The 23,709-nt window shown below is 61.7% G+C and overlaps 1 protein-coding gene across 2 annotated transcripts in view; it reads left to right on the plus strand.

The window, feature by feature from the left end:
• ARVCF (ARVCF delta catenin family member) overlaps positions 1–23,709 on the plus strand; it is a 49,937-nt gene that overhangs the window by 24,979 nt on the left and 1,249 nt on the right. Inside the window, exons 3-18 of one of the 2 annotated variants that reach the window (XM_028094816.2) lie at positions 3,161–3,388; positions 12,539–12,697; positions 12,883–13,406; positions 14,461–14,960; positions 15,653–15,836; positions 16,647–16,764; positions 17,167–17,338; positions 19,095–19,166; positions 20,585–20,712; positions 21,017–21,167; positions 21,456–21,654; positions 21,745–21,856; positions 21,962–22,052; positions 22,384–22,437; positions 22,860–22,945; positions 23,558–23,674. In XM_028094816.2, the coding sequence (XP_027950617.1) occupies positions 3,179–3,388; positions 12,539–12,697; positions 12,883–13,406; positions 14,461–14,960; positions 15,653–15,836; positions 16,647–16,764; positions 17,167–17,338; positions 19,095–19,166; positions 20,585–20,712; positions 21,017–21,167; positions 21,456–21,654; positions 21,745–21,856; positions 21,962–22,052; positions 22,384–22,437; positions 22,860–22,945; positions 23,558–23,662 (2,865 nt within the window). In that variant the 5' untranslated portion in view covers positions 3,161–3,178 and the 3' untranslated portion in view covers positions 23,663–23,674. The remainder of the gene's footprint in view (positions 1–3,160; positions 3,389–12,538; positions 12,698–12,882; positions 13,407–14,460; positions 14,961–15,652; positions 15,837–16,646; positions 16,765–17,166; positions 17,339–19,094; positions 19,167–20,584; positions 20,713–21,016; positions 21,168–21,455; positions 21,655–21,744; positions 21,857–21,961; positions 22,053–22,383; positions 22,438–22,859; positions 22,946–23,557; positions 23,675–23,709) is intronic. The other variant, XM_028094817.2, reaches the window with a different exon arrangement.

A 23,709-nucleotide genomic window follows, 5' to 3' on the forward strand; every position in this document is an offset into this window, starting at 1 on the left:
ATGTCCATTAACTCGTTCTTCCATTTCCCCATCCATCCAGTCATCTCTCCTTCCATCCCTTCATCCATTCAGCAATCTGTCCACCTGGGATCACTCGTGGGATGTCCAGGCAAAGATAGGTTTACTCCAGGTTCACTGCCTTCATTCCTACCTGGGGCCGGTGAGGCTGGCTCTGCATTCCATGTTCGTTCCTGGGCGGTTGGGCATGGTGAGCAGCCTGCACCAGGGACTGCAAAGCCAGCAGCTGGGGTCTGGCTGAGGGTTGTGAGGGCTCTGGCTGATGGGCAGTGTGGGGCCCTTGCCAGGTGAGTGGAAACTGTGATGACACTGGCTAGAAAGGAGAGTAAGGGTCAGCTGAGACCCCTGCAAGCATGGCACTTCCCTGCTGGCCTTGGGCTCTCCCCAGGATAGGGACCCTCCCTGATTCCCCTCTGGGGATGATGTCTTTACACTCTCATGGTCAATCTTAAAAATTCATGTACAGGGGCACCTGGGTGGCTCAGTCCATTAAGCGTCTGCGTTTGGCTCAGGTCGTGATCCCAGAATCCTGGGATCGAGCCCCGTGTCTGTGCGGGGAGCCTGCTTCTCCCTCTCCCTCTGCCCCTCCCCCTGCTCGTGCTCTCTCTTTCAAATAAATAAATAAAATTTTTAAAAAATTCATGTACAATTTGCTTTCCATGTCATCACATATTTATTGTTTTAATATAAGAATAGCATTTTGAGTTATCAGAAAAGCCGCCCTCTGGAGTGCTGGCCCAGCTCACCTGTACCCACACGTGCTCCTGTGCGCAGGCCGTACACCTCGGACCCAGGAAGGCCACCATGTCAGGGGAATAGGCTTAGGACTTCTCCGCTTCCTAGATGCCCCCAGCCAGCAGCCTGCCTCTTGCATACCCCAGGGCTGCCCTCAAGGCCACCAAGGTGAGGAGGCTGTGGACTACAGGCCCAGCATCCCCACCCACATACAGATAGAGGGGTGCACCATCGGTTTGGGGCAGAGAGCATGGGCCCCAGACCCAGAGTCTCTGCTCTTTGTGGACGGTTACATGGTACTCTTCCTCCAAGCTGGCTGGCATTTGGGGGTGTCTCCTGGCAGGCACACAGTCATTTAGCTCCAGCTGAGAGGGCAATGGGAAGGTCATTGTGGGGTTTGGCTACCTTCTCACTGCCTTAGATTTCTGGGCCCCTGGCTGGCCCCCAGCCAGAACAAGTGGGCCCCCTCTACGGAGGGGGGGTTCCTTGGAGCCCAGAGTTGGAACATGCTGGAGGACCCAGGGCAGGGAAGCTGGAGGCTGGAGCTGTCCCCAGGGTCTGCAGCCCCAGCCTGGTCTGAAAGGGAGCCTGAGGTCAGTCAGGAACCCCGGTCCTGGCACAAGGAAGGAGGAACGTCACCTGCTAGGTATGAGGCCCACAGATATCCTGCTCACCACCTCCCAGGGCCTTGAGACCCGTACTTCGACCAAGGGCTTGAGTGACCTGGCTCCACCCCCTGCCCTCCGGGGAGGAAGACCCCACCATGCCTGCCTGGGGCCACCAGCGTCAGTCCATCCATGCACAAGGCCTACTCTACTGTCTAGGTGGCACCCAGTGTGGGGCTGCGTGCATCTGTGGCCGGTACCCAGGTAGCAGTGGGTGTGCCCCGGAGGCCGTGTGCCCACAGCTGTGGACATGCCATGCTCTTCGTCCCTTACTCCCTGCCGGCCAAAGAACCCAGTCTATACCTCACTTTCTTCCTCCCCCCAAGCTCTTCCCCTCCCCCTCTGATGGCCACCGCCTCTCCCAGCGCAACGTGCTGACTTCGCTGCCCCTCTGCTGGGTCACACTGCCAGTTTTATTTGTGTGACAGGTGCTGGGAAGATGAAGCTTAGCTTCTGGGACCTATGCTGGCCTCTTGCTTCACTGGGCCTTGGTTTCCCCAGCTTCACAGTGGGCTGGGCTCCATGGTGTCTTCAACTCTATGTACACACATGCCCCCCAACCCTGTCTCTGGCTCAGCTGGTACTGGTGGCCAGGCCCAGCACCGACCCCTCCTTTCTAGGGTTCAGTTCTTGCAGCTGGCCCTCCAAGGGTGCTGCCCACTGCTCTGTGTCTCTAAGCTCAAGCCCTGTGCTGTGCAGGGGCCCCAGGGCCAGCAGAGTCTGCCTCAGCCGGCTGGTACGGGCTGCACCAGGAGGAGGCCCTGAGCACATGGCCTACACCCTGCCTGCTGGCCTGCTGATATGTGCAGGTCTGGGCTCCACATACTTCCCCTGCTTCTTTTTGCTCATGAAGAACAAATATGCTGGGCAGCCAGGGAGCAAGCAGCAAGAAGAGTGCTGGTTTGTGGTTGCAGCTGCTGAGTCCCTGCCGCCCCTACCCACCACCCTGGGGCCCTCAGGGGCAGCACTGGGCAGGCGCCCAGGCAGGCCTGACCCTCCCCACAGACTGGGCCTCAGACGCCTGGGACCCTGCCCTCCACCTTCCCTCCAGATCCGGCATGAGGCGCATGGACCACTTCTGAGTGCAGAATCCCAACCAGGCTGTACTCAATTTTTACTCTGTCACGTGGGTAGATAGCACCCTTGTTCCCAGCCAATGTGTCTGTGAGTGGAGGTCTAACTGCTGGTCTGTAGGCCGGTGTCATCCCCTCACCTGCCTAGGTGTCCCGCCCACCTGGCGGAGGAGCGGCTTCTCTCTCCCTGCCCACTGGTGCACCAGCTGTGTGGCTATGGCTGGGTTCCCTGCCTTCTCTGGGCTGGAGCACTGCCTCTGAGAGTTGGGCCTGTGCTGGCCCCATGAGGTTGGGATGAGCTGGCACGCGCTGTGGGCAGCAGAGGGCCTGGGAGGCCTGAGAGGTGGTCACGCCGGCTCTTCCTACCCTTCCCTTCCCAGAGGGCTCCAGGATGCCCAGTCAGTGGTTCTGCTGGACCTGGCAGGAAGCAGGGGCTCCCAGCTCAGCACCCCCACACTCCACAGGGAGGGAGCCGGCTGCTTCCGGCCAGCCTCGGATTAATGGCTTTTAATTTAGAATTTAATCAATGTGGCTTCTCTCTGGAGAGCTGGATGCTCTGGTCTGGGAGTGAGTCGTATGATTTGTGAGTGGGGTGGGCATGGGGCCTATGATGGCCTCTCCAGGCCTCTGTCCTGGCCCCACCCTGACCTTGCTCTGCTTTGCCTGCAGCCTGCTGGCATCCTGGTCATGGAGGACTGCAACGTGCACTCGGCTGCCAGCATCCTGGCCTCGGTGAAAGAGCAGGAGGCCCGCTTTGAGCAACTGACGCGAGCCCTGGAGCAGGAGCGGCGCCATGTTGCCCTGCAGCTGGAGCGTGCCCAGCAGCCTGGCATGGGCAGTGGTGGTATGGGCAGTGGGCAGCCCCTGCCAATGGCCTGGCAACAGCTGGTCCTGCAGGTAACACCCCAGTGACTCCAGAAGGGTGAAAATGGCCAAGTAGGAAAACAATCAAGGAGCCTTGGTGGACCACAAGCCAGTATTGAATGATTTATTGCAAGATATCTTGAGGCCTCTGAGGAGGGGAGGAGAGTGGGATCCCAAGGGGATTAGAAGTTTCACTTGGGTGTGCAGGACACCATGTGATGAATGGGCAGGGCACAGCCCATCCCTCAGAATGGCACCCTCCACTCAAGTGAGTCCTCAGAGCCCAGGTAGCTGGGCAAGGTCTATTCTGGGCAGCTCTGCAGTCACCCTGGTGACACTGAGGGTTTTGCCAGCCCTGGAGTCTCCTTGCCGTGGTTTCCTCCTTCGTCGAATGCATCAGTGAGTTAGCTCTAGAGGAAGGCTTGAGCAAGGCCCCGGGCTCTGCCTATGTCTCAGAGGGGAACCTGGAGCCTCCATTTCTCCACTAAGCCAATGCCCTTACACTGGGCTCAGGCCCCTGCTTAGCCCCAAGAGGCATGAAGCCCTGTCTCCTCTGGCCAGGCCCTAAGCACTCTAAAGACCGGAGTAAATGGCCTGGACCCCTCCCTCCAGCCACTGTACCCCAGTGCCTTACCTATGGATGGGGCACAAGAGCACTTGGCTTATGGGATGGTAGGGGCAGAACAAGAAAACGTGGGAGGCCTGGAGTTTGGTGTGATTTTTCAGATCACAGTACTGACTGAGGTACAAGGCAAGGGATAGGCAGGGCAGAGCTGTCCCAGGAGCCAGGAGAAGGAGGGCCCTGGGTGGGAGTCCACCCTACAGACTTCTCACTGTTGCCCCTCCTTACTACCAGACCCAGAGGCCTAGGGGGCCGCGGCCTACGGAGTCCCCAGGGTTCCTCACAGAGTGACCCTAGAGGGCCCTCCCAGTGGTGTTCTGTTTCTCTGGTTCAGCTCCCTCACCATTGCCCTCCTCAACCTGGCAGCCAGACCTCTTCCCAGTATGTCTCCCAGCACATGCTCTTGTCACTGGGCCCCCACTCCAGGGAACCAGACAGGCTGTTGGCAGCTTGGGGCCGCCTGCACTTCTGTGGCTGGAGAGAGAGGGAGCAGGGTGAGACTGACCCAGTTGGGCTAGCTTTGCCTAGCCAGGGCATGTGGGGCCCAGAAGCAGCAGTCCATGTCAGGTCGGGGGACTTGGCGAGTGACCTTTACCCCCAGAGCCTTGGTGGTCTCATCTGCCAGTGGGCAATCCACATGCACAACCCAGTATGGTGTATAGTCTTCAGAGGGCCCAGACCCACCAGTAGCCCCCACCATTGGGAAGCTGTCTTTCCAAGCCTTTGGCGCTGAGGTGGGCCAAGGAGCCAGTCCACAGGAGGCCAGGACTGAGGCAGGGTGGGTCTAGGTGCAAGAACCAACCCCACCACCCCTTGGATCTCAGGCACCCCAGAGGGTGAGGCCTGCACCCCCAGATGTGGTGGGGAGTGGAACAGCCCAGCTGGGCCACATGGGGACAGTGGCAGTCAGTGACCTCAAGGCCATCCTTCAGGCGCCAGGCCCTCTTTCTAGCCCTCCCAGGCTGGAAAGGGCTTTAGCTTCCAGCCCAGAGGGCACTGCTGAGGGTCAATGCCCCCACAGAAAGATGTTCCCATAGCCTGGAGCTTCCCTGGCCTCCTGGGGGCTGTGGACTAAAGACCTCAGGCTATGACCACTCTCTGCCCACTGTCCTCCTGGCCTGCCCTTGATTTTCTGTCTCTTGGGAGGAGATGGTTTTCTTAGGGTGAGATCGGAGAGAGCATGTGTTCTCAGGGCTGTGGCTGGACTGGCAGGGCTAATGGGACATTGGGGGAGGCGGGGCCGCATCCGCTGGCCAGGCCTGGCAGCCCTGATGCCAAAACTGCTTCCCAGATTTGTCTCAGCAGGAGATGCCTAGTGACCTACCTGCTGAGCCCCAGGGCTGCCTGGAGCTGGTCCTCAAGGTCAGAGCTGGGGTCTGTGAAGCTCAGGGCCTGTGGCAAGGCAGGTTGCTGGGGCTAAGGAGTTGAGAGGCCAGGGGCTACTGCTGTGCTCCCCAGGCTGCACCACTGTCCTGGCCACCTGCCTTTAATCCTCCAGCAGGAAGAGCTCCCCGCTGGAGACACCTGGATGGAGCAGGGCCAGCCCTCAAGCAGTGGGTGTGTGTGTGTGCGTGTGGTCGGGGGGACGCTTTTAGGGACCTGGCCAACCCCGGGTTAGGCCAAGGTGGGTATGTGGCTGGGGTACTAGCAGCTGGTGAAATTTGGGAGAAGGCAGAAGCAGCTGAAATGTAAGTTCCTTCAGGGCAGTGGTCCAGTCCTACTGCTGCTTCTATTCCAGGTGGCTCCCTGTGGGGCTGCCATGGGTGGAAGGTACAGGGGGTCAGTGGTCAGGGCAACTCACCCCTGTGCAGGTGGGGAAACAGAGGCTCAGAGGGACATGGAGTGGACACCCAGAGTGCTTGAGCATGCTGGCTGCATGGCCTATGTACATGGCATGTCCAGGAAGAAGGATAGCCTCTGGGGATGGCTGGATTTCCTGTGCGGGGTCTGGGGCAAAGCAGGAGGGGCGCAGGAAGCGCAGGCCTTGCCCTTCTCTCTTGCCAGACCCATGGAACCTCCTCGCACCAGCCCTTGCCCTTGTTCATCTCAAAGCCTAGTTTCCTTATTCGGGATACATGAGCCATTGGCTTGCCTTTGTGGGGTATGACCCATGAGGGCCCCAGCCCAGCCCAGCCCTTCTGGGACTGCGTTTCCATCCAGCACAGCCAGACTCTCCAGGGTGTGGCTGCACCTTCATGTCATGCCTGGTTTGGAGAAGTCCTGATTAACCAGGCACTGTGATACCACTCCCCCCACCCCCCCCAACCACTTCCCAGTGGATCAAAAGCATGGAGGAGAGAGGGTCTGAGGCCCTCTTGGCCTCAGGAGCTTGCTTTCTTTCTTTTTTTAAAGATTTTATTTATTTATTTGAGAGAGAGAATGAGAGACAGAGAGCATGAGAGGGAAGAGGGTCAGAGGGAGAAGCAGACCCCCTTGCTAAGCAGGGAGCCCGATGTGGGACTCGATCCCGGGACTCCAGGATCACGACCTGAGCCGAAGGCAGTCGCTTAACCAAGTGAGCCACCCAGGCACCCGGCCTCAGGAGCTTTCACCCAGGGTCACCCAACTGCTGAGCACCCCCGCACACACCATTTGATCTGCTCTGACACCCCTAAGAGGGTAGGGGAAACCCTGGGCCTCTGTGTCTTGATGGGGAGAACCCAAGACAAAGTGTATCAGTGCCAGGTCCACTTGGCAGGCCCCCGACTGAGCTCTGTGGAGGCACTTCGGGGGCTGTGCTGGGGTTTGGGCAAGGGCCTGGGGCCAGATCAGGGACAGCTGAGAGATCTTGTCACACTGACGTCGCCATAACTACTGTCTGATCAGTCCTCATTTTACAGCGGGGGGAAACATCGCGGTCAGGATAGCAGCAGGTGCCAGAGAGGATGGGCGCACTGGCCCCAGCTCTGCCAGAACTCAGTTTCCCTAACTCCAGGGGGAGGGGCCTGTGAGTTCTTTTACTGGAGGCAGAAGGAGGCCCGGGAAGCAGGACTCGGCCAAAGTCACTCGGCGGGAAAATGTCACCCCCGCAGGGGAAGTGGAGGGACGAGGAGGCCAGGCCAGGCCGGCCGCCAGGGAGTTAAGGGGCGACTCCGGCCCCGCCCTGGCAGCGGAGCAGCGCCCCGCGCGGGTGGGGAGGGCGGGACCTCGCCCCGCCCCACCGGCCCCGCCCCGCCCCGTCTGGGCGCGGCCCCGCTCCATTGGCTGCTCGCGGTGACCGCCGCCAGATCCGCCCCCGCGGGGAGCGAGTCCGCCGAGCCCGAGCCCGAGCGGCCGAGGCGCCGGAGCCGAGCCCGGTTCAGCTACCGCAGCCGCTGTCGCCGCCGCCGCCGCCGCTGCCGCCGCCGCCGTCCTTACCGGCCCGCGCCCCCCCCCACAACGAGCCCGGCCCGATGCCGGCCGAACTCAGACAGGTTGGAGGGAACTTGGTCTCATGCGTGGGGGCACCGTCCCGGGGGCCCGGCGGCGGAGGGCGGGGCGCCGGCCTTCCCGGGAGGACCCGCTTTTGTTCCGCGGAGCCGCCGGCCGGAGAAGGCTATTGTCTGCGCTTCGGGCCGGCGCGTTCGGCCCCGGGGCGGGCGGGGCGGCGGAGTGAGCGCGCCGCCCGTGGGGTGTGCAAGGCGCGGGGCGGGGCCGCGAGGTTTCTGGGGACCGGCCGCCGGCCCCGGGCGTTGCGACTCGGCGCCGGGAGGCGAGGCCGGGATCGGGGTGGGTGCACCCCAGGGCAGCGCCCAGGACAGGTGCCTGGGGTGGGGGTGGTTGGTGAGGTCCTTCCTGAGCAGCCCCTCTGGGCGGGAGAGATGCGGAGTCCGGAGAGGGCAGCGGGGCTAGGCCTCCAGCTCCCTGGGGGGCTCGGTGGGCCTCCCCTCCCCTCCACACTCTTAGCGCGGGCTCCGACTCTAGGGACCTGCGAGGAGCTTCCGGAGCCTTAATGGAAGCCCTGTCTGCCACGGCAGCGCACGTGAGGGGAGGGGTGGAGGGGGGCCCTGCCCACGTGCGGAGGCAGGAGGGGGGTCTCCGGGGAAAACCCTGGGAGTCAGCCTCCCAGTGGTGGGAGGGAGCGGGAGGGAGGCGTGTGGGCAGCCAGCACCTCCTGCTTACGGGGTTTGGGGTCCAGTAACAGGCAGGGAAACTGAGGCCAACTGGAGGAGCAACTGCCCCAGGCCCCTTGTCATTGGGGGCCGGGTCACACCTGCCTCTCTCTGGCAGCTGGGTTTCTGCCTGCTGTGCGTCTCTGGTATGGCCCCTAGGGTCAGGCCACTGACTGTCCCAGAGATGTAAGGGTCAGCTGGGGGGAGTTGGGGCCGCTGTGTAGCTGATAAATGCGGGCTGGGCTTGGAGAAACCGGGGTGGGTGACAGCAAGCCCTGCTATCCCCCACAACCTTGCTTCCCCAGTCTGGTGGGCACCCACTGCCCCTTGGCTTCTTGGCCACTCAGTGTGGACTGCAGGCCCTGGCAGGCGGCTTCTGCTCTGGAGGGGTACCCTAACCCCATCTGCCTGGGCTGGGCAGAGCCTCTGGGCATCAAGAGAGGGCATCTGTGGTGGCCAAGGGCTTGCTCTGTGGAGAGAGATGCCAGCCTGGATTGTCTTGGACTCTATCAGGGATGGCTGTGCTGGGGTGGAGGGGTTAGGGGAACACGTTCATTCCTTCACTTCTCCCTCCCTCCCTCCCTCCCTCCCTCCCTCCCTCCCTCCCTCCCTAGCATTCATTCAGTGCTAGCTGTCTTGTGCCTTCTTCGGGCCAGGATTGGGAATTGTGGGAGCCAGGTGTGGGATCCTACCTTAACCTATTACCTGCGTGTATGGTGGGACCATGGACAGGGTGGGGCACCTGTCTTGAGGCTTGCTCTTCATGATACGTACCATGGGTGCTCATCTGTGAAGTGCGGTTGGTGACATAGATCCATGCCTCTGGGACCCCAGTCCAGCCCCCCTCCCCCATTACGACTTGGCTTGTTTCCCCGTCCCCTCTCTCTGCCATTCCCACACGTACCTCAGAGGTGGTTGTGGGCTTTTGCCCAGGCGGCGGCCCCTCTGTATGTTGGCTCACATCTTGTATTCTACTGCCCATGTCCCTTAGATCTGGCCGTGAGGGTGGGACTGGCACTATCCCGCTTGTCCTTTGGCCTTGATATCCTGGGTGCTTTCTGTTTCCATATGAGGAAGCCAAGCCCCGGGTGTGTGACAGGGCCTAGGAGACCCTCTTGAGAGCAGTGGTGGCTGGTTGTGTTTACCTTTCTGAGTACTGGCCACTCTGGCCCCGGGCGCTTGGAGTCTTGGGCCAGGCCCCTTCCACAAGTTCAAGGAAACTCCTGGGAAATCCCAGGTCTGGACAGCAGCCCCACTCTGGGCCAGGCCTGTAGACCATGGACCAGGTGGACCATGGATGGGAGCGCCGGGGGGCAGTTTGGGCCCTGGAGGTAGGCTATGGGAGGCAGGTCAGTGGTCCCAGGAAGAGGGGCAAGAATGAAGCTAGGGCTGGGGATGGGTGACAAGATACAGTTGACAGGATGTGGCAAGATTTGGGATGTGAAGGGCTGGGGGTTGTGTGTCCAGGCTGGTGCTCATGTCTGGGCTACCGGGGGGACCTGAGTTGCAGGGCCAGGGGTCCTGTGTGCCGCCCTGGATAGGTGGACATGCGGCCCTAGAACAGGGTCTCGAGGTCAGATGAGGATGCAGGCACCCCGGTCAGCTGCCTCTCTTGAGTGCCAACTATGTGCTGGTCATCAGGCTTTGGTTCCCTACTCTGCTGCCAGCTCTGAGAGCCCCCAGAGTGGGTGGTTGAGTGGGTGTCCAGGCAGTCTGGACACAGGGGTGGGAGACAGGAGGAGGTGACGGGGATGTGTCAGCATGTGCAAGTCCCTCTGGGGGCAGTGGGCACTGTGTCCAGGGGCTGTTAGGACAACATGCAGATTGACGCGCTTGGGCCCCGGGGGCCAGCTGGGTGCTTACACACACACACACACACACACACACACACACACGTCTGTGCACATGTGCCTGTTGGAAGCACCAGGTACATGCACGCATGTCCAGGTCCTCATCTGCATGTGTGCCCAGGCGTGTGTAACAGGGGCCGGGCCTTCCTGTGATCATCGGCTGACTCTCGCTCCCGCCTGCCCGCCAGCCTGGGTGAAGTCATCGCCTGTTTTTAGCTTTCTGAGGTCATTTGCCAGTGGGGGCTCTTGGGGCCTCAGGATCCCACTACTGGGCTGCCTGGGCTGTGCATTAGTGGGCGATGCTGCAGGGTTGCCAGGCCTTGTGGGGTGGGGGGTTCCTGGCTCTTCTGGAGCCCCATCCCTTTGTTCCCTCTACTGCGCTGTGTCAGACCCTCATCACAGGCTAGAGTGAGAACAAACCGAGTCAGAGTAGCATTGAGGTCTGAGGTATGCTTACTCTTTCTCCCTCTTCACCAGGGAGTTGGAGGCTCTTCTCTGAGAGTGTTCATGTATGCAGATCTACTCAGGGGCCGTGTCCTCCTGGCCAGGCTGTGGTCCCCTCTTGTCAGTCTTACTCCTCGCCCCTCCCCTCACTTGCAGCCACCAGGGTGTGGCCCTAGGCCCCTCCATGCCTGGCCCCCCAGGGCCCAGCCGAGAGAGCTCAGCGCCTGACACACATTTGCTCCCACAGTTGCCAAATACAGGTGGAGTCGCCAAGGTGCCAGCAGTGACAGGCTCTCCCTGAATCTTCTGGTCCAGAACCATCCCAGCTCCCAGTGCCCTCAGAGAAGGGTCCAGGCCGCTGTGCCTGGCAGCCTAGCTGCATGTCCCCGTTCAGGGTCTCAGTTTACTCCTCTTTCTCAGGGAACATCGTTCTTCCTTCCTGGCCAGGTCCCCACCAGGCATTCCACCTACAACCCCAAACTGAGTGGCAGCCAAGGTTGTGGCCCACAAGGGGTAAGGTCTCGCTAAAAGGCCTTGCAAAACCATTTTCCCTGTGGATGCCTGAAATTCCCTGTCAGTGGTTTGTGAAGGCCTGGTTAAGCCTCTCCCTTCTGTTAGGCCTCAGTTTCCTTTTTTATAAAATTACGTATTGTTGTCCTCTGCTTCTGGGGGCAGAGGCTGCATTCTGTGACTTCCTTCCTGTGTCACCAGAGCCCAGGGGATACACCTGTCCTAACACGGTGCATGCCTCTCTCTGGACCCCTGAAGAGTTTGCGGGGGCCCAGAATCTTAGCACTATGTGCAATTGGGGTTTTAAGCATTTTGTCAGGATAGGACCCCAACCTGAGGAGACTTCACACCCTGAGGACCTCGGGAGGCAGGCCATTGGGTAGCTCTGGGCACCTAGGCTTGCATACCTCCCAGGCCCAGGACCAGGAGCAGAGTAGGACTCTGGGGGCAGGCAGACAGGGGTGTGGCCTTCCTTGGGCCTCAGCTCCGTTTCTGTGTAGGGCCTCAGAGGCTTGGGGCCCAAACAGGGGACCCATTCCTCAAGGCACAGCATCTGGGCCACAGAGCAGGGCCTGTCCTCCTGCTGACCTGGCCCCCGCTGCCCAGGAATGTGCTCCTGCTCGCTTGCCCGCTGCGGCTTGGGTTTCAGCCCCTACCCATCCTGCCAGATGCTAATCCTAGGACATTGGTGTGGTGCGGGGACCCATGTGGTCAGAGGCCCAGGGGTGAATGGACTTTGGCTTTCGGACCCCTTTGCCAGTCAGCACAGTCAGTTCAGCTCTGCTCTGGACTGGCCTGTCCTCTTTGAGCCTCCGTTTCCCCACTGGCAAGTCTGACCATAGGTTTATGGGCCTTAAAAGGGCCTCTGTCCAGAGCTATCTTGCCTGAATTCCACCATGGTTATCCCCTGCAAGGATGAAGGCAAGGGGAGCTGGGCTCTGATAAAACACCCAGCATCTCACTGGGGAGCACCAAACACTGGCCCAAATGAGGTAGGGCCAGGCTGTGCCCACTCAACACCCTAGGAGTGTCCAGGCCGGAAGGAGCAAGGGTATTTTGGGCATTCTGAGAACTGAGTATTTCTGTCCTGCGAGGGCGTCTAGCTGGCCTTGGGAACAGTTTGGGGGGGAGGTCCTGGGTATGGCCCTGGGGAGTCTGTGAGCAGTGCTGAAACTGCTCCCCCAAGGCCTCTGCACTCAAGGTTTCTTGGGTGGGGCAGGGAGGAGGCCCAGGACATGGGAGGGCCCAGCCAGGGGTAGTGACCCATGTCAAGAGTTCGACCTGCAGGTCCCACCAATCTCCTTGGGCCACCAGGAACCTGTAGCAACCAGGCCTTGCAGCTCAGATGGGGCTGCCCAAGACTGCATCACTGGGGTCAGGGGCTTTATCTGCCAGCTCAGTCCAAGGAGGCGCCAGGATTGGGGGAGGTCAACCCCCAGAGGTCCCCATGGGATAGGGCAATAGGGCCGGTCAGCCCCATGGCGTTCAGAGACAGGAGCGGGCTGCTGTCTTCACCAGCTGGGGCTTGCAGGCCCTGGGGTCCATGGGCTCCAGGGGTGGGAAGAAGGCCCTCCTGGCCTCGGGGCCAGCACAAGCATCTACACTCCAGGGCCAGGCGAGCGATGGGTCCTCCCACTGACACCCATTCCCCCCCCACCTTGCCCAGGAGCAGAGCCCGGGCAGCCAGGCCTCACTGGCCACAATGCCAGAGGCACCCGAGGTGCTGGAGGAGACAGTGACAGTAGAGGAGGACCCTGGCACGCCCACCTCCCACGTGTCCATTGTCACGTCAGAAGACGGCACTACCCGGCGCACTGAGACCAAGGTATGGCCAGGCCCCGGCAGTGGGCAAGCAGGCTGTGTAGCCACGGTTGTTCCATGTACAGAGTGGCCCCCCGGGTGCCACCTGTTGGTCGGGTGGGAGACCAAGGCCACCCTGGCCCTACTGGGCCAGTGTCCGGGCCTCTTAGGCTGCCCAGCCTGCCCACCGGCCACCCACTTCCCCACCAGGTCACCAAGACGGTCAAGACGGTGACCACGAGGACAGTGCGGCAGGTGCCCGTAGGCCCAGATGGCCTCCCCCTGCTGGACGGCGGCCCTCCACTAGGCCCCTTCACAGACGGCCCTCTGGACCGGCACTTCCTGTTGCGCGGGGGTGGTCCGGCAGCCACGCTTTCCCGAGCCTACCTCAGCAGCGGGGGCAGCTTTACCGATGGCCCTGAGCCCCGTGATGTCCCCAGCTACGGCAGTCTCTCCCGTGGGCTGGGTGTGCGGCCCGCACGTGGCCCCCTTGGCCCAGGCCCCGTCGATGGCAGCTTCACACTGCCTGGCCGACGTGAGGCCTTCCCTGCAGGCCCTGAGGCTGTGCCACCAGCTGGTCGCTCCCAGCCCGAGCGCTTCCAGGCAGAGCCATACGGCTTGGAGGATGACACCCGCAGCCTGGCTGCCGATGACGAGGGTGGCCCGGAGCTGGAGCCTGACTATGGCACTGCCACAAGGAGGAGGCCTGAGTGTGGACGTGGCCTTCGTACCAGGTGAGCATCCTGAGCCTGGCCACTGCCTCCAGGAAGTCTGCCTTCCACTCCCCCACAGGAAGTCTAGCTGCTAGGGCTAAGTTAGTTGTGCACATTAGTTTGAATTGGCCTCAATTCAAGGATAGCAACAAGGGAAGCTTCTGGGATGGTGGAAGTCACACTGGGCACCCTCCCTGTGGGTCTGGGGCATTAGGGAAGTTTGTGACAGTGCCCAACACCTGCTACCCCTGCTCCAGCCAGCCGGCCATGAAGATAGGAGCACAAGAGGCTCAGAGCGTTTCCTCTGAGTTTGAGGTTCCAGCCTTTCCCCAGGCCTCAATTGCCCCTGTGTACAGAAGCAACCAGAAACTAGGCTCTCCAGCTCTTCCCAGCATAGACTCTGGTTCTGTCACCTTTGCTCTCAAGTTTTTCTATCTGTAGAGTGAGAACATGACCCTTGGTATGGATTATGCTGTGTGACCGCAGGAAAGACACCTGACCCCTCCTAGCCTCAATCCCTGCCCTAGGAAGTAGGCTTGATGGTGACAACCCACAGGGACATCTTGTACTCCGGGGGATCGGTGGCCTGAATGCCCCTCATACGGTCCCACCAGGATGGCTGTGTGCAGGGAGGGTCACCTCCTGCCCCCACATCCTGGCAGATCCCACATTGCCGAGATGAGCCTCATGGGAAAGCAGGACCCCAGTCCCCTATGTTTCATAGGGGACCCCCTGTCCCCTATGAAACAGATGTTTCATAGAAATGCATTTAGCTCAGAATTGGGGAATGCTGCATGGTAATGGGAGTGAGTGAGCTCCCCATCTCAGGGACACCCAAGCTATGAGAACCATTGGCTGGTGTTTGGCCATGTCACTGGCTGTGAGTCAGTTCTTGCTGGCCTGGGGTGTAACTCTCAGCACCCACTCGGTACTTGGGGTCCAGTACCAATGCTGTAGGCCTATCCCCACCCTTTAAGCGTTCGTGGTCCCCTGGAGAAGATAATGGCGGGGTAGCTCCAAAGCAGGCATCTTTGGGCAGTGCCGAGATGTTCCTGCGCCCTGCCTGCCTGCACAGGGCCTACGAGGATGTGGCAGATGATGGTGGTGAGCTGATGGAGGAGCGGCCCCCGTTTCCGGCTGCGACGGCACCCCTGGCCCAGCCAGAACGGGGCAGCCTAGGCAGCCTGGACCGAGTGGTACGGCGGTCACCCTCAGTTGACAGCGCCCGTAAGGAGCCGCGTTGGCGGGACCCCGAGCTGCCAGAGGTTCTGGCCATGCTGCGACACCCCGTGGACCCTGTGAAAGCCAATGCGGCCGCCTACCTGCAACACCTGTGCTTTGAGAACGAGGGTGTCAAGCGCCGTGTGCGGCAGCTGCGGGGCCTGCCTCTGCTCGTGGCTCTGCTGGACCACCCGAGGGCGGAGGTGCGGCGGCGGGCCTGCGGGGCTCTGCGAAACCTCTCCTACGGCCGAGACACGGACAACAAGGCTGCCATCCGGGACTGTGGCGGTGTGCCTGCCCTGGTGCGCCTGCTGCGGGCTGCCCGGGACAATGAGGTCCGAGAGCTTGTCACAGGTGAGTGACACCTGGCTTCCCCTCGTCCCTCAGGGAGAGGAGAGTGAGGCTTGGCCAGGGAAAGTCACCCCCCCACCCCGCCACCACCACCCGCCCATTTAGTCAGGAGGTCCAGCTGCTGGGGGTAGGCATTAGGCTTAGAGTGAGAGGTCCCCAGTCTCTCTACCTCTGGACTTTGCTGCCTCTCAGGCAGGCCCCCTCTCCACCTGCCCCCATGTCCCCATACTCCTCCAGGTCCAGCCTCCTGGTCCCACCCTCCAGTGGGGGCCCAGTGCTGGGGGATTGTGCCTTATGGGCCCCAATTGGCCAGGTAGGGTCATGTGACCACTTTAGGTGGTGCCAGTGAGGCAGTAGTGCCGCACCACCCCCCCCACGTGGCTAAGAAGGGATGGGGAAGAGAAGGCATCTGCTTGTCCAGCCACAGGCCCCCGGCCAGCCCTTTCCTGTGTCCCGGCCCCTCTCAGCTGGTAGCTACTGTGAGGTGCCTGTGCACATCTTGCCTGGGCCAAGGTGGGCACCCAGGACCTCTCACGGCTTTTTGTTTGTTTGTTTGTTTGTTTGTTTCTCTCAACGGCTTTTGTCACTTCCTGCCTTCGGGTCTGATTGGGGTATGTCCCGAGCGAGGTCACATGGGGAGGTCGGAAGGTCGCTGCCTGTGTGGTGAGCACTGGCTGGTTGATGGCGCCCTGCAGGCACACTCTGGAACCTGTCATCCTACGAGCCCCTGAAGATGGTCATCATTGACCACGGCCTGCAGACGCTGACCCACGAGGTCATTGTGCCCCACTCGGGCTGGGAGCGCGAGCCCAACGAGGATTCCAAGCCAAGGGATGCTGAGTGGACAACAGTCTTCAAGAACACATCGGGCTGCTTGAGGTGTGGGTGGGGGCTGGGCTCGGGCACTCTCTGTGCAGCCACTCAGGACTGTTCCCGGCCAAGGAGGCAGGAGCCAGGCACCAGAGCCTGTATGCACACCTGGGAATGTCCTCATGTCTGGTATAACGTGGAAGACCATTAGCCACCCAAGTCTTAGGAGCTTGGGACACAGCCATGTCACAGTTCCTGCCCGAGTCCTGAGAATGGGGCCTGATGGGGCTGTACTCGGCCCCAAGGGCAGCCTCTGGACAGGGTCTGCCACGCTCTCACGTAGGACCCCATGTCTCCAGCCCTGCTCAGCTTCAACCCACTCTTCCATCACCATAACAGCCAGGGTAGGGGGAGCCGGGACCCTCATCTTCTGTCTGCCTCAGAGGCCTCATTCCATGTCCTTGTGACCTCGGCCCTAATCCTCCCACCCTGGGAATCACTAGAGTCCCCTCAGGTGGTCCAGGGTCCCCATGGTCCTGTCTGTCCATCAGGACATAGCCCCGTGGCCCTATGGGGTCCTCACCTCAGGGTAAGGTGGAACCCAGAACTATCACTGTGCGTGGATTCAGGACTCTGGACCCACTTCTGTCCCCTTCCAATTCTGCTGGGCATCAGAGAAGGCCCCCTGCCACACCAAGATGCCAGGCCAGGGCTCCCTCCTAGGGTCTCAGGGGTCGGGACACTGTCAGTAGCCCTAACAGGGTGGTGTCAGAGCTGGTTTTACAGATGAAGACAAGACCCCAAGGCCAGGGGGCGGGGGTTGGGCTGGGAAGTTCCCGTGGGAGCCAGGGTTCACAGGGCTCGCTCTTGGCCCCCCAGGAACGTGAGTTCGGATGGTGCAGAGGCCCGGCGGCGGCTCCGGGAATGTGAAGGGCTGGTAGACGCCCTGCTGCACGCCCTGCAGTCAGCTGTGGGCAGGAAGGACACGGACAACAAGGTCGGGGGGGCCCCAGCAGGTCCCAGCGGGGTGCATCTCACAACCTCCTGCAAAGGGTTGGGGACACGGAGCAGGAACTGGGCCCAGAGGGCCCTGAACCATTTGGGCAGCACAGGAGAAGTAGGCATATGCATTCTAGGGCAGTGCCCTGGCCACGGGCCGCCCCGTAGTGGACACAGTGAAGTCCCAGACAAGGCCCTACACGCCGTGTGTTCTCCACCTTTTTCCTTCCTCAGCCCCTCCCTGGAAGTTCTCACCCCCGTGGGCTCCCTAGCTTAGGCCTCCTCATCTTTGCACCCCCAGTTCCTTCTGTGCGCACTGGCTGCGGACAGGTGTCCCGGGGAGGGGTGGCAGTCTCCGTGCCCACTGGGCCCTGCTCCACCATCTCTCCTCTCTCCACAGTCGGTGGAGAACTGTGTGTGTATCATGCGGAACCTGTCCTACCACGTGCACAAGGAGGTGCCTGGGGCCGACAGGTACCAGGAGGCTGAGCCGGGGCCCCTGGGCGTTGCTGCGGGCTCCCAGCGCCGGAGGAGGGATGACGCTGGCTGCTTCGGTGGCAAGAAGGCCAAAGGTGTGTGGGAGGGACTGGGGTACTACGCTCTAGGACTCCCCTTGCCACCCCAGGCTGAAGGGTCTCCATACCCACGGCCGTCACGGAAGCCAGAGACCACCTGGTCAGCTCCTGATGGGCAGGTGGCGAAGCAGGGAGCCAAGGAGGGTGTACCCAGCCTGCTGGGTCATCCGGCTGACGGGGCAGCCTTCCCTCATCTGCACTCTGGGGCCCCCGGGGGAGGGCAGGAGCGAACCTACATGGTGTCCCTGCTGCTGCCTGGACTGTGCCTCAGCTCCGGGAAGGGTTCTTTGGGCCCGTGTTTGGAAAGCGCTGAAGACGTTGCTGCCTCCTGGTGTTCACAGAGCACCTGGAGACTTTGAGATGCCCTGGAGGCAGCACCCCACCCTGCCTTCACACCATCCCGCCCGGCATTTGCTGGGTGCAGGTTCCGGGATCTACATTCTCTGGCACCTGCTGGGTGACGTCTGTGCACTGCCTTCATCTGCCCCCCCCCCCCACTCCCCATGTGCACCTGTTCTGACCCTAGGCCTCCCCTCTCTTGTTCCACTTCTGGGCACTCAGCCCTCCACAGTGATCGGGGCGGGGGGGGGGGTTCCACGACCCATCTATTCAACCCAGGGTTTGCAGTGGGTAGTCGAGGCCTCCTGGGAGGGCGTGGGAGCGGGGTGCTGCCCGCTCAGGCTCGTCTCCTCTCTCCTGTGCTTCCTCCGGCCGCCCAGAGGAGTGGTTCCATCAAGGTGAGTCCCTATTTGTCCTGCTGTCCAGGCCCAGTGGGGGCAGTGGGCACCGGGGAGGTGCCGCCCACCCTTATTGTCCAGGCAGTCCTCTCCATGACGACCACAGGGTGATCCAGCCTCAGGGCCCTGCCCCATCCCCAGTCCCTTTCCCGGGCAGCCATCTCCATGACAACGGTGTGGACATGACAACGGCAGGAATGTCAGCCCTGGACTCATTGGGGGGCCAACGGGCTGTTCCTCTGTAACCTCAGACTCTGCTACCCAGGCAGGGCCAGGCCTGGAGCTGGAGCAGGGAGAGTCAAGGGCGGGGGGGGGGGGCAGGGTCTGGGTGTATTTGTCCCCACAGGCACCGGGGAGCAAAGTCTGCCCCTGGGAATGAGGCGATGTGTGGCTTAAAGGGACCACACAAAGGCCCCGTGAGGCTGGGCAGAACAGGGAGCCCAGATTATCAGAACTCAGCTCTGCTGCCTTTCAGAGAAGCTCCGTCGTCTGAGATGAGGGTGACTGGCAGCTCGTGAGCTCACTCACAGAGTGGTGCAGGCCGAGGCTGACAAGTGCTAGGTGGGGTTGCTCTAGGGGCTCAGCCTGTGGGTGGAGGTCTTTCCTAGCCAGCAGAGCCTGGGACCAGGTCCTGACCCCAGACGGGCATTTCCCCGTGGCTGGGACTCTTGACCCCAGCCCTGCTTTACTGTGCAACTGGGCAGGTCTCGTCCTTGGCAGCCCCCAGCTTCCCTGTACCTCCCTGTCATCATGCAGCCTGGGCTCCTGGCTCCCAGTAGCTGCAGGGAGGCCGTTGGGTGGTCAGCAGTGCTGCTCCCCGGCACCTGACAGATCAGTCCTGGCTGCTGGGGGCAAGGCTGGGACATTCCCAGGCCCCATCCCAGGGCCTCCTGGTGCCCAGTCCTGGACTTGGGGGTGCTCTTTGGGCCTTGGGCAGGGAAGTGCTGTGTCCACCCTCCTGGCGCATACCTGCTCTGTGCAGGCCCGGCTTCACCTCCGTCTATTCTCTGTTCCAGGGAAGAAGGATGGTGAGATGGACCGGAACTTTGACACACTGGACCTGCCCAAGCGAACTGAGGCTGCCAAAGGTGAGTGGGCGCAGGCAGAGTTCAGCCCAGGCCCACGCAGGTGGCCAAGCTTTGTGCTACCAAGAAGGTGTGGAGGGCCTTGGGGAGCCAATGGAGAAACAGCCCACAGGTGTGGGGCTTCCCAGAAGGCTGTCCAGTCCCTGGGTACCTGCTGTGGGTTCAGAATCAGGGCCAGTTGCATGGGTCACTCCAGGCAGGGCAGGAGGCAGAGGCACAGAGAGGCCAGGCATTTGCAAGGTCACGCAGCATGTGGAAGACTAGAGGGGATAGAGTGAGGCCTTTAGTGAAGGGCAGAGACCAGCTAGGCAGGACCTCCAATGTCCTCTGAGGAGCTCACGTTCACTCCCAGGGGTCTGGGAGCTGAGGTGTCCAGTCAGGTCTAGTCCGGAGGCTGATAGTGCAGGGGGGCAGAGTGGTTTGTCCTTCTCGTCCCCTGTGTCTGTTGGAGTCTTCCTGTGTGCTGGCGCCGTTCTGGATAGGGAATCGACCCTGAGTAAGGGAGCTCTGCCCTGGTGAGCCCCAGACCACGGGCCACCCTGCAAGCCCAGACACCTCCAAGCAGGGTGGAAGACCCCAGCCATGAGGCCTAGGGGAAAACATCACACACAGAGAGACCGGTGTATGCGGACGCCTTCAGGGGGAACACCCTGAGTAGGGGACATGCTTGGAGCATCTGGGGAACAGGAAGCCCAGCAGAGCTGGAGTGAAGGGACCGTGAGGCATGAGGAATGGGGAGGGGGTGATAAAACGTGGGGTGGGAGGACAGGGGAGAGGGAGTAATGTCTGGGTACAGGCCAACTGAAAGGCTGCTCAGCCCCTCCTCTCTCGAGTACCTTGGGGCAACTCTGCTGCACTGTGGGGCCAGGGCCTCAATTGATGGGGGACCAGGAATGGTTGAGCAGGGTGCAGACTGAGAAGGCAGGCCCTGTTGCTAGGGGCATGCACTGGTAACAGTCTAAGTTACATAGGAGAGAAGAGGGCCCTGTTCTGGCTAGGGCTCCTTCCCCTAGTTGCACAGCCTGTCTACCCAGGAGTGCTGGCCTTGTTGTTAGGGAGGTTGAGTCCTGTTGCTAGGGGAGCAGCCCTGGTTGCCACCTCCCTCCCTACTCCAGGCCTTCTGGATGCTGTGGCTGCCAGGCAGGTCCAATACCATTTCTTTGGAAGCAGGGTCAAGGGAACAACGACCTCACTTAGACTCACTGCCTCCTCACTGAGCCTCTGTTTGCGATGAAACGGGAATGCTTTCTCCCTTGGGTGGCTCAGAACGGGTGAATGTGTTGTTAAATTTTCCCTGACTGCACCATACCCATCCCTGGCCCCAGCTGACTCTTGCCCTGGGGGCATTGATGGGAGGAGCGGGGAGAGGGGGTGATGGGGGGGGCCTGGGTGACTGTGGGCTGTGGGTGCTCTGTGCCCAGGCTTTGAGCTGCTGTATCAGCCCGAGGTGGTACGTCTCTACCTCTCCCTCCTCACCGAGAGCCGGAACTTTAACACCCTGGAGGCTGCTGCTGGTGCCCTACAGAACCTCAGCGCCGGCAACTGGATGGTGAGAGGCCGAATCTGGCAGGGAGGGGACAGACAGAATCCTAGGTACCCTGTTGGTGCTGGCCTCTGCCTTTGCCCAGGCTGCAGGGGTGGGGACCACACGGGACACAGTGCCTCCCCAGGGTCCGGGAGGTTCGCGGCACAAAGGATGCCAGCTGGAGGTGGCATTGAGTTGCTTGGGTAGGGCTTTGGCTTGCCAGGGAGGAGGGTCCAGCCAGAGGGAACAGTCGGCTCAGGTAGCAGAGTGTCGAGGCGTGTGGGCGGGACCCAGTGTGCTGAGCACACTCCCCGCTCCACTGCCACAGTGGGCCACCTACATCCGTGCCACGGTGCGCAAGGAGCGTGGCCTTCCGGTGCTCGTGGAGCTGCTGCAGTCCGAGACTGACAAGGTGGTGCGTGCTGTTGCCATCGCCCTGCGCAACCTCTCCCTGGACCGGCGCAACAAGGACCTCATTGGTGAGGACGCGGGTGGGGCAGAGCCGGGATGTAGAACCCTGTGGGCTGCTCTGGGGTTCCACTGGCAGGGGCTGGGGGCCGGCAGGGTGGGGAGGAGTTCAGGGGCCCAGCCCTGCCCCTGTCATTCTGTCCCAGCCGCTGGAGCTGGGATCTTCCTGAGCAGTCTCAAGGCCTAGCCCCTGGACACGGTGGGTGACTTTGCAGCTTCCCGGGGCTCTCCTGATGGATCCCGCGCCCCGCCGCTGGGCTGGGCAGAGGCATGTCCTGACAACTGCCCCTGCCCTTCAGGGAGCTATGCCATGGCCGAGCTGGTGCGGAACGTGCGCAATGCGCAGGCTCCGGCGCGACCAGGTGCCCGCCTGGAGGAGGACACCGTGGTGGCCGTGCTCAACACCATCCATGAGATCGTGTCCGACAGCCTGGACAATGCGCGCTCACTACTCCAGGCCCGAGGCGTTCCAGCGCTGGTGGCCCTTGGCGCTGCCAGGTGGGTGAGGGTGCAGCCCGGGGAGGGCGGGGGCCCAGGGGGAGGGCGGGGCGGGGCCGGTTGCTGACCCCGCCCTGCGCCTGGCCGCAGCCAATCGGTACGTGAAGCGAAGGCCGCCTCCCACGTGCTGCAGACTGTGTGGAGCTACAAGGAGCTGCGTGGCGCCCTACAGAAGGATGGCTGGACCAAGGCACGCTTCCAGGTGCGGCCTGCCTGGCCTTTCTTTTCCTCTTTCACTTCTCCAGGCTAGGTCCCCCGCAGGACTGCCCCTGACTCCACACCCTGTTTTGTGCACCGCCCCCCCCAGTCAGCCGCTGCTACCGCTAAGGGACCCAAAGGAGCACCGAATCCCGGAGGCTTTGACGACAGCACGCTGCCACTGGTGGACAAGAGCCTTGGTGAATACGGGGTCGGGGCATGGAAACCTATCTCTGAGGTATAAGAGATGCTCCTCCACCTAGGTGCATTGATGGTGACAAGGCAGGTGAGGAGTAGGGGGGCCCCTTTCCTGGCTTGCAGCCTCCTACAACCTCTACATCCATGGTGTCCACAGTGATGTTAAGTGAGGGTGGGGGGGTGTCAATGGCAGAGGCCCAGCAGAATGGTGCAAAGATGTTAGCGACAAAGGGTACCCAGGGTCAACGGAGGCCAGCCCTGCTGTGGGTTTGTCTGTCCTGGTATCCCCACTGGTTCTTGCAACCAGCCGGCCACCTGGCTTGTACCTTGCAGATGGCGAGAAACCAGGCAGCCGAGACGTGATCCCCATGGAGGCACTTGGCCCAGGTGAGTGCAGATACAGGGCTGCTTGTTTCCTGGGGGGGGTGGGGGGCGGGGATGGCGTTGAAATGGACAGGTGGTTTTGCCTTGTGTGTTTGGTGCTGGGAAAGCCTTCCAAGGAGGTGCTGGTTGGAAAAGAGAATTTGGTTTAGCAGTGCTGCTGAGGGGGGTGGGCAGCCAGGGAGGGGTCAGTGCCCAGCCAAGGTCTCTGGTCTGCCAGCCTAAGAGGGCTGGAGGGTTCTGAGCGACCATGGTGGGAGGGGCCACGAGAAGACCTGGCCTAGGCCTCCAGCGCAGTGCTGGGGCAGGGCAGGTGGGGGTATCTCCCAGTGCACCCTGTCCCAGGGGCCCCCTGTGTCTGGGCTGAGAGGGAGATCTGCTCCTGCGATGCCTGCCCCTCAGAGTTCCCCTCATGTCCCCACCCTAAGACGGATACTCCACTGTGGACCGGAGGGAGAGGAGGGCTCGAGGTAGTGACCCTGCAGGGGAGATCTCTGAGAAGGAACCGTTGAAAGTAAGTGGCTGTGGGCAGGTGCCTAGGGAGGTGCCTAGGGCATGCCTGAGAGGGGCCCTGGCAAGGTGCTGAGTTTAGGTTGCCCAGTCCACCTGGGGTGGGGCTCACCTCCAGGGCAGCTGGGCTGGGAGATGGAGCCTGGGGCCTGGCCCCCCTGCCTCGGTAAGTTTATCGTCGGAGTCAGTCTGTGGGTGCAGGTGGTTTGAAGCTCACACCCACTGGGAAGGAGGGGGCATGGGACAGAGGGCACTGCCCAGAACAATGCACAAGGGCCAGGGGAGTCTGAGCACGAGTGTCTTCACCCTTCTCTGCCTGCGTGTGTGTGTGTGTGTGTGTGTGTTTGGGGGGGTGGGGGATGGGCCCACCGTTGTCCTGCCTCCTGGGTGGCACCTGCCAACCTGCTCTGTGACCATCCCGTGGCTTTGGGCACAGGCCTGTGTGTGTCCACGCATCCGTGTGCATCTTTGTGAGCCACACTAGCTCAGCTCCCCCATCGTGTGCACCTGGGCTCTGGCCTCACCCACTGAGCAGCCCAGCCCCCACCCACCAGCGCTGACTAACCTGCTCTGTTCTGCCTCTGACGCCCTCCTGCTCACTGCCCATCCGCTGCAGCCCGACCCCGGCAGGAAGGTTCCTCCTGGGCCCAGCAGGCCTGCAGTCAGGCTGGTGGACGCCGTGGGGGACGCTAAGCCTCAGCCCGTTGACTCCTGGGTCTAGCTTGCATGCCTGGTACGTTCTCTGGTCTGGTTTCTCATTCAGCTGTT

This window comes from Eumetopias jubatus, unplaced genomic scaffold (assembly GCF_037043125.1).
Source record: "Eumetopias jubatus isolate StellerSeaLion01/CBP00866 unplaced genomic scaffold, mEumJub1_p1.0 scaffold_16, whole genome shotgun sequence".
Lineage (NCBI taxonomy): Eukaryota > Metazoa > Chordata > Mammalia > Carnivora > Otariidae > Eumetopias > Eumetopias jubatus.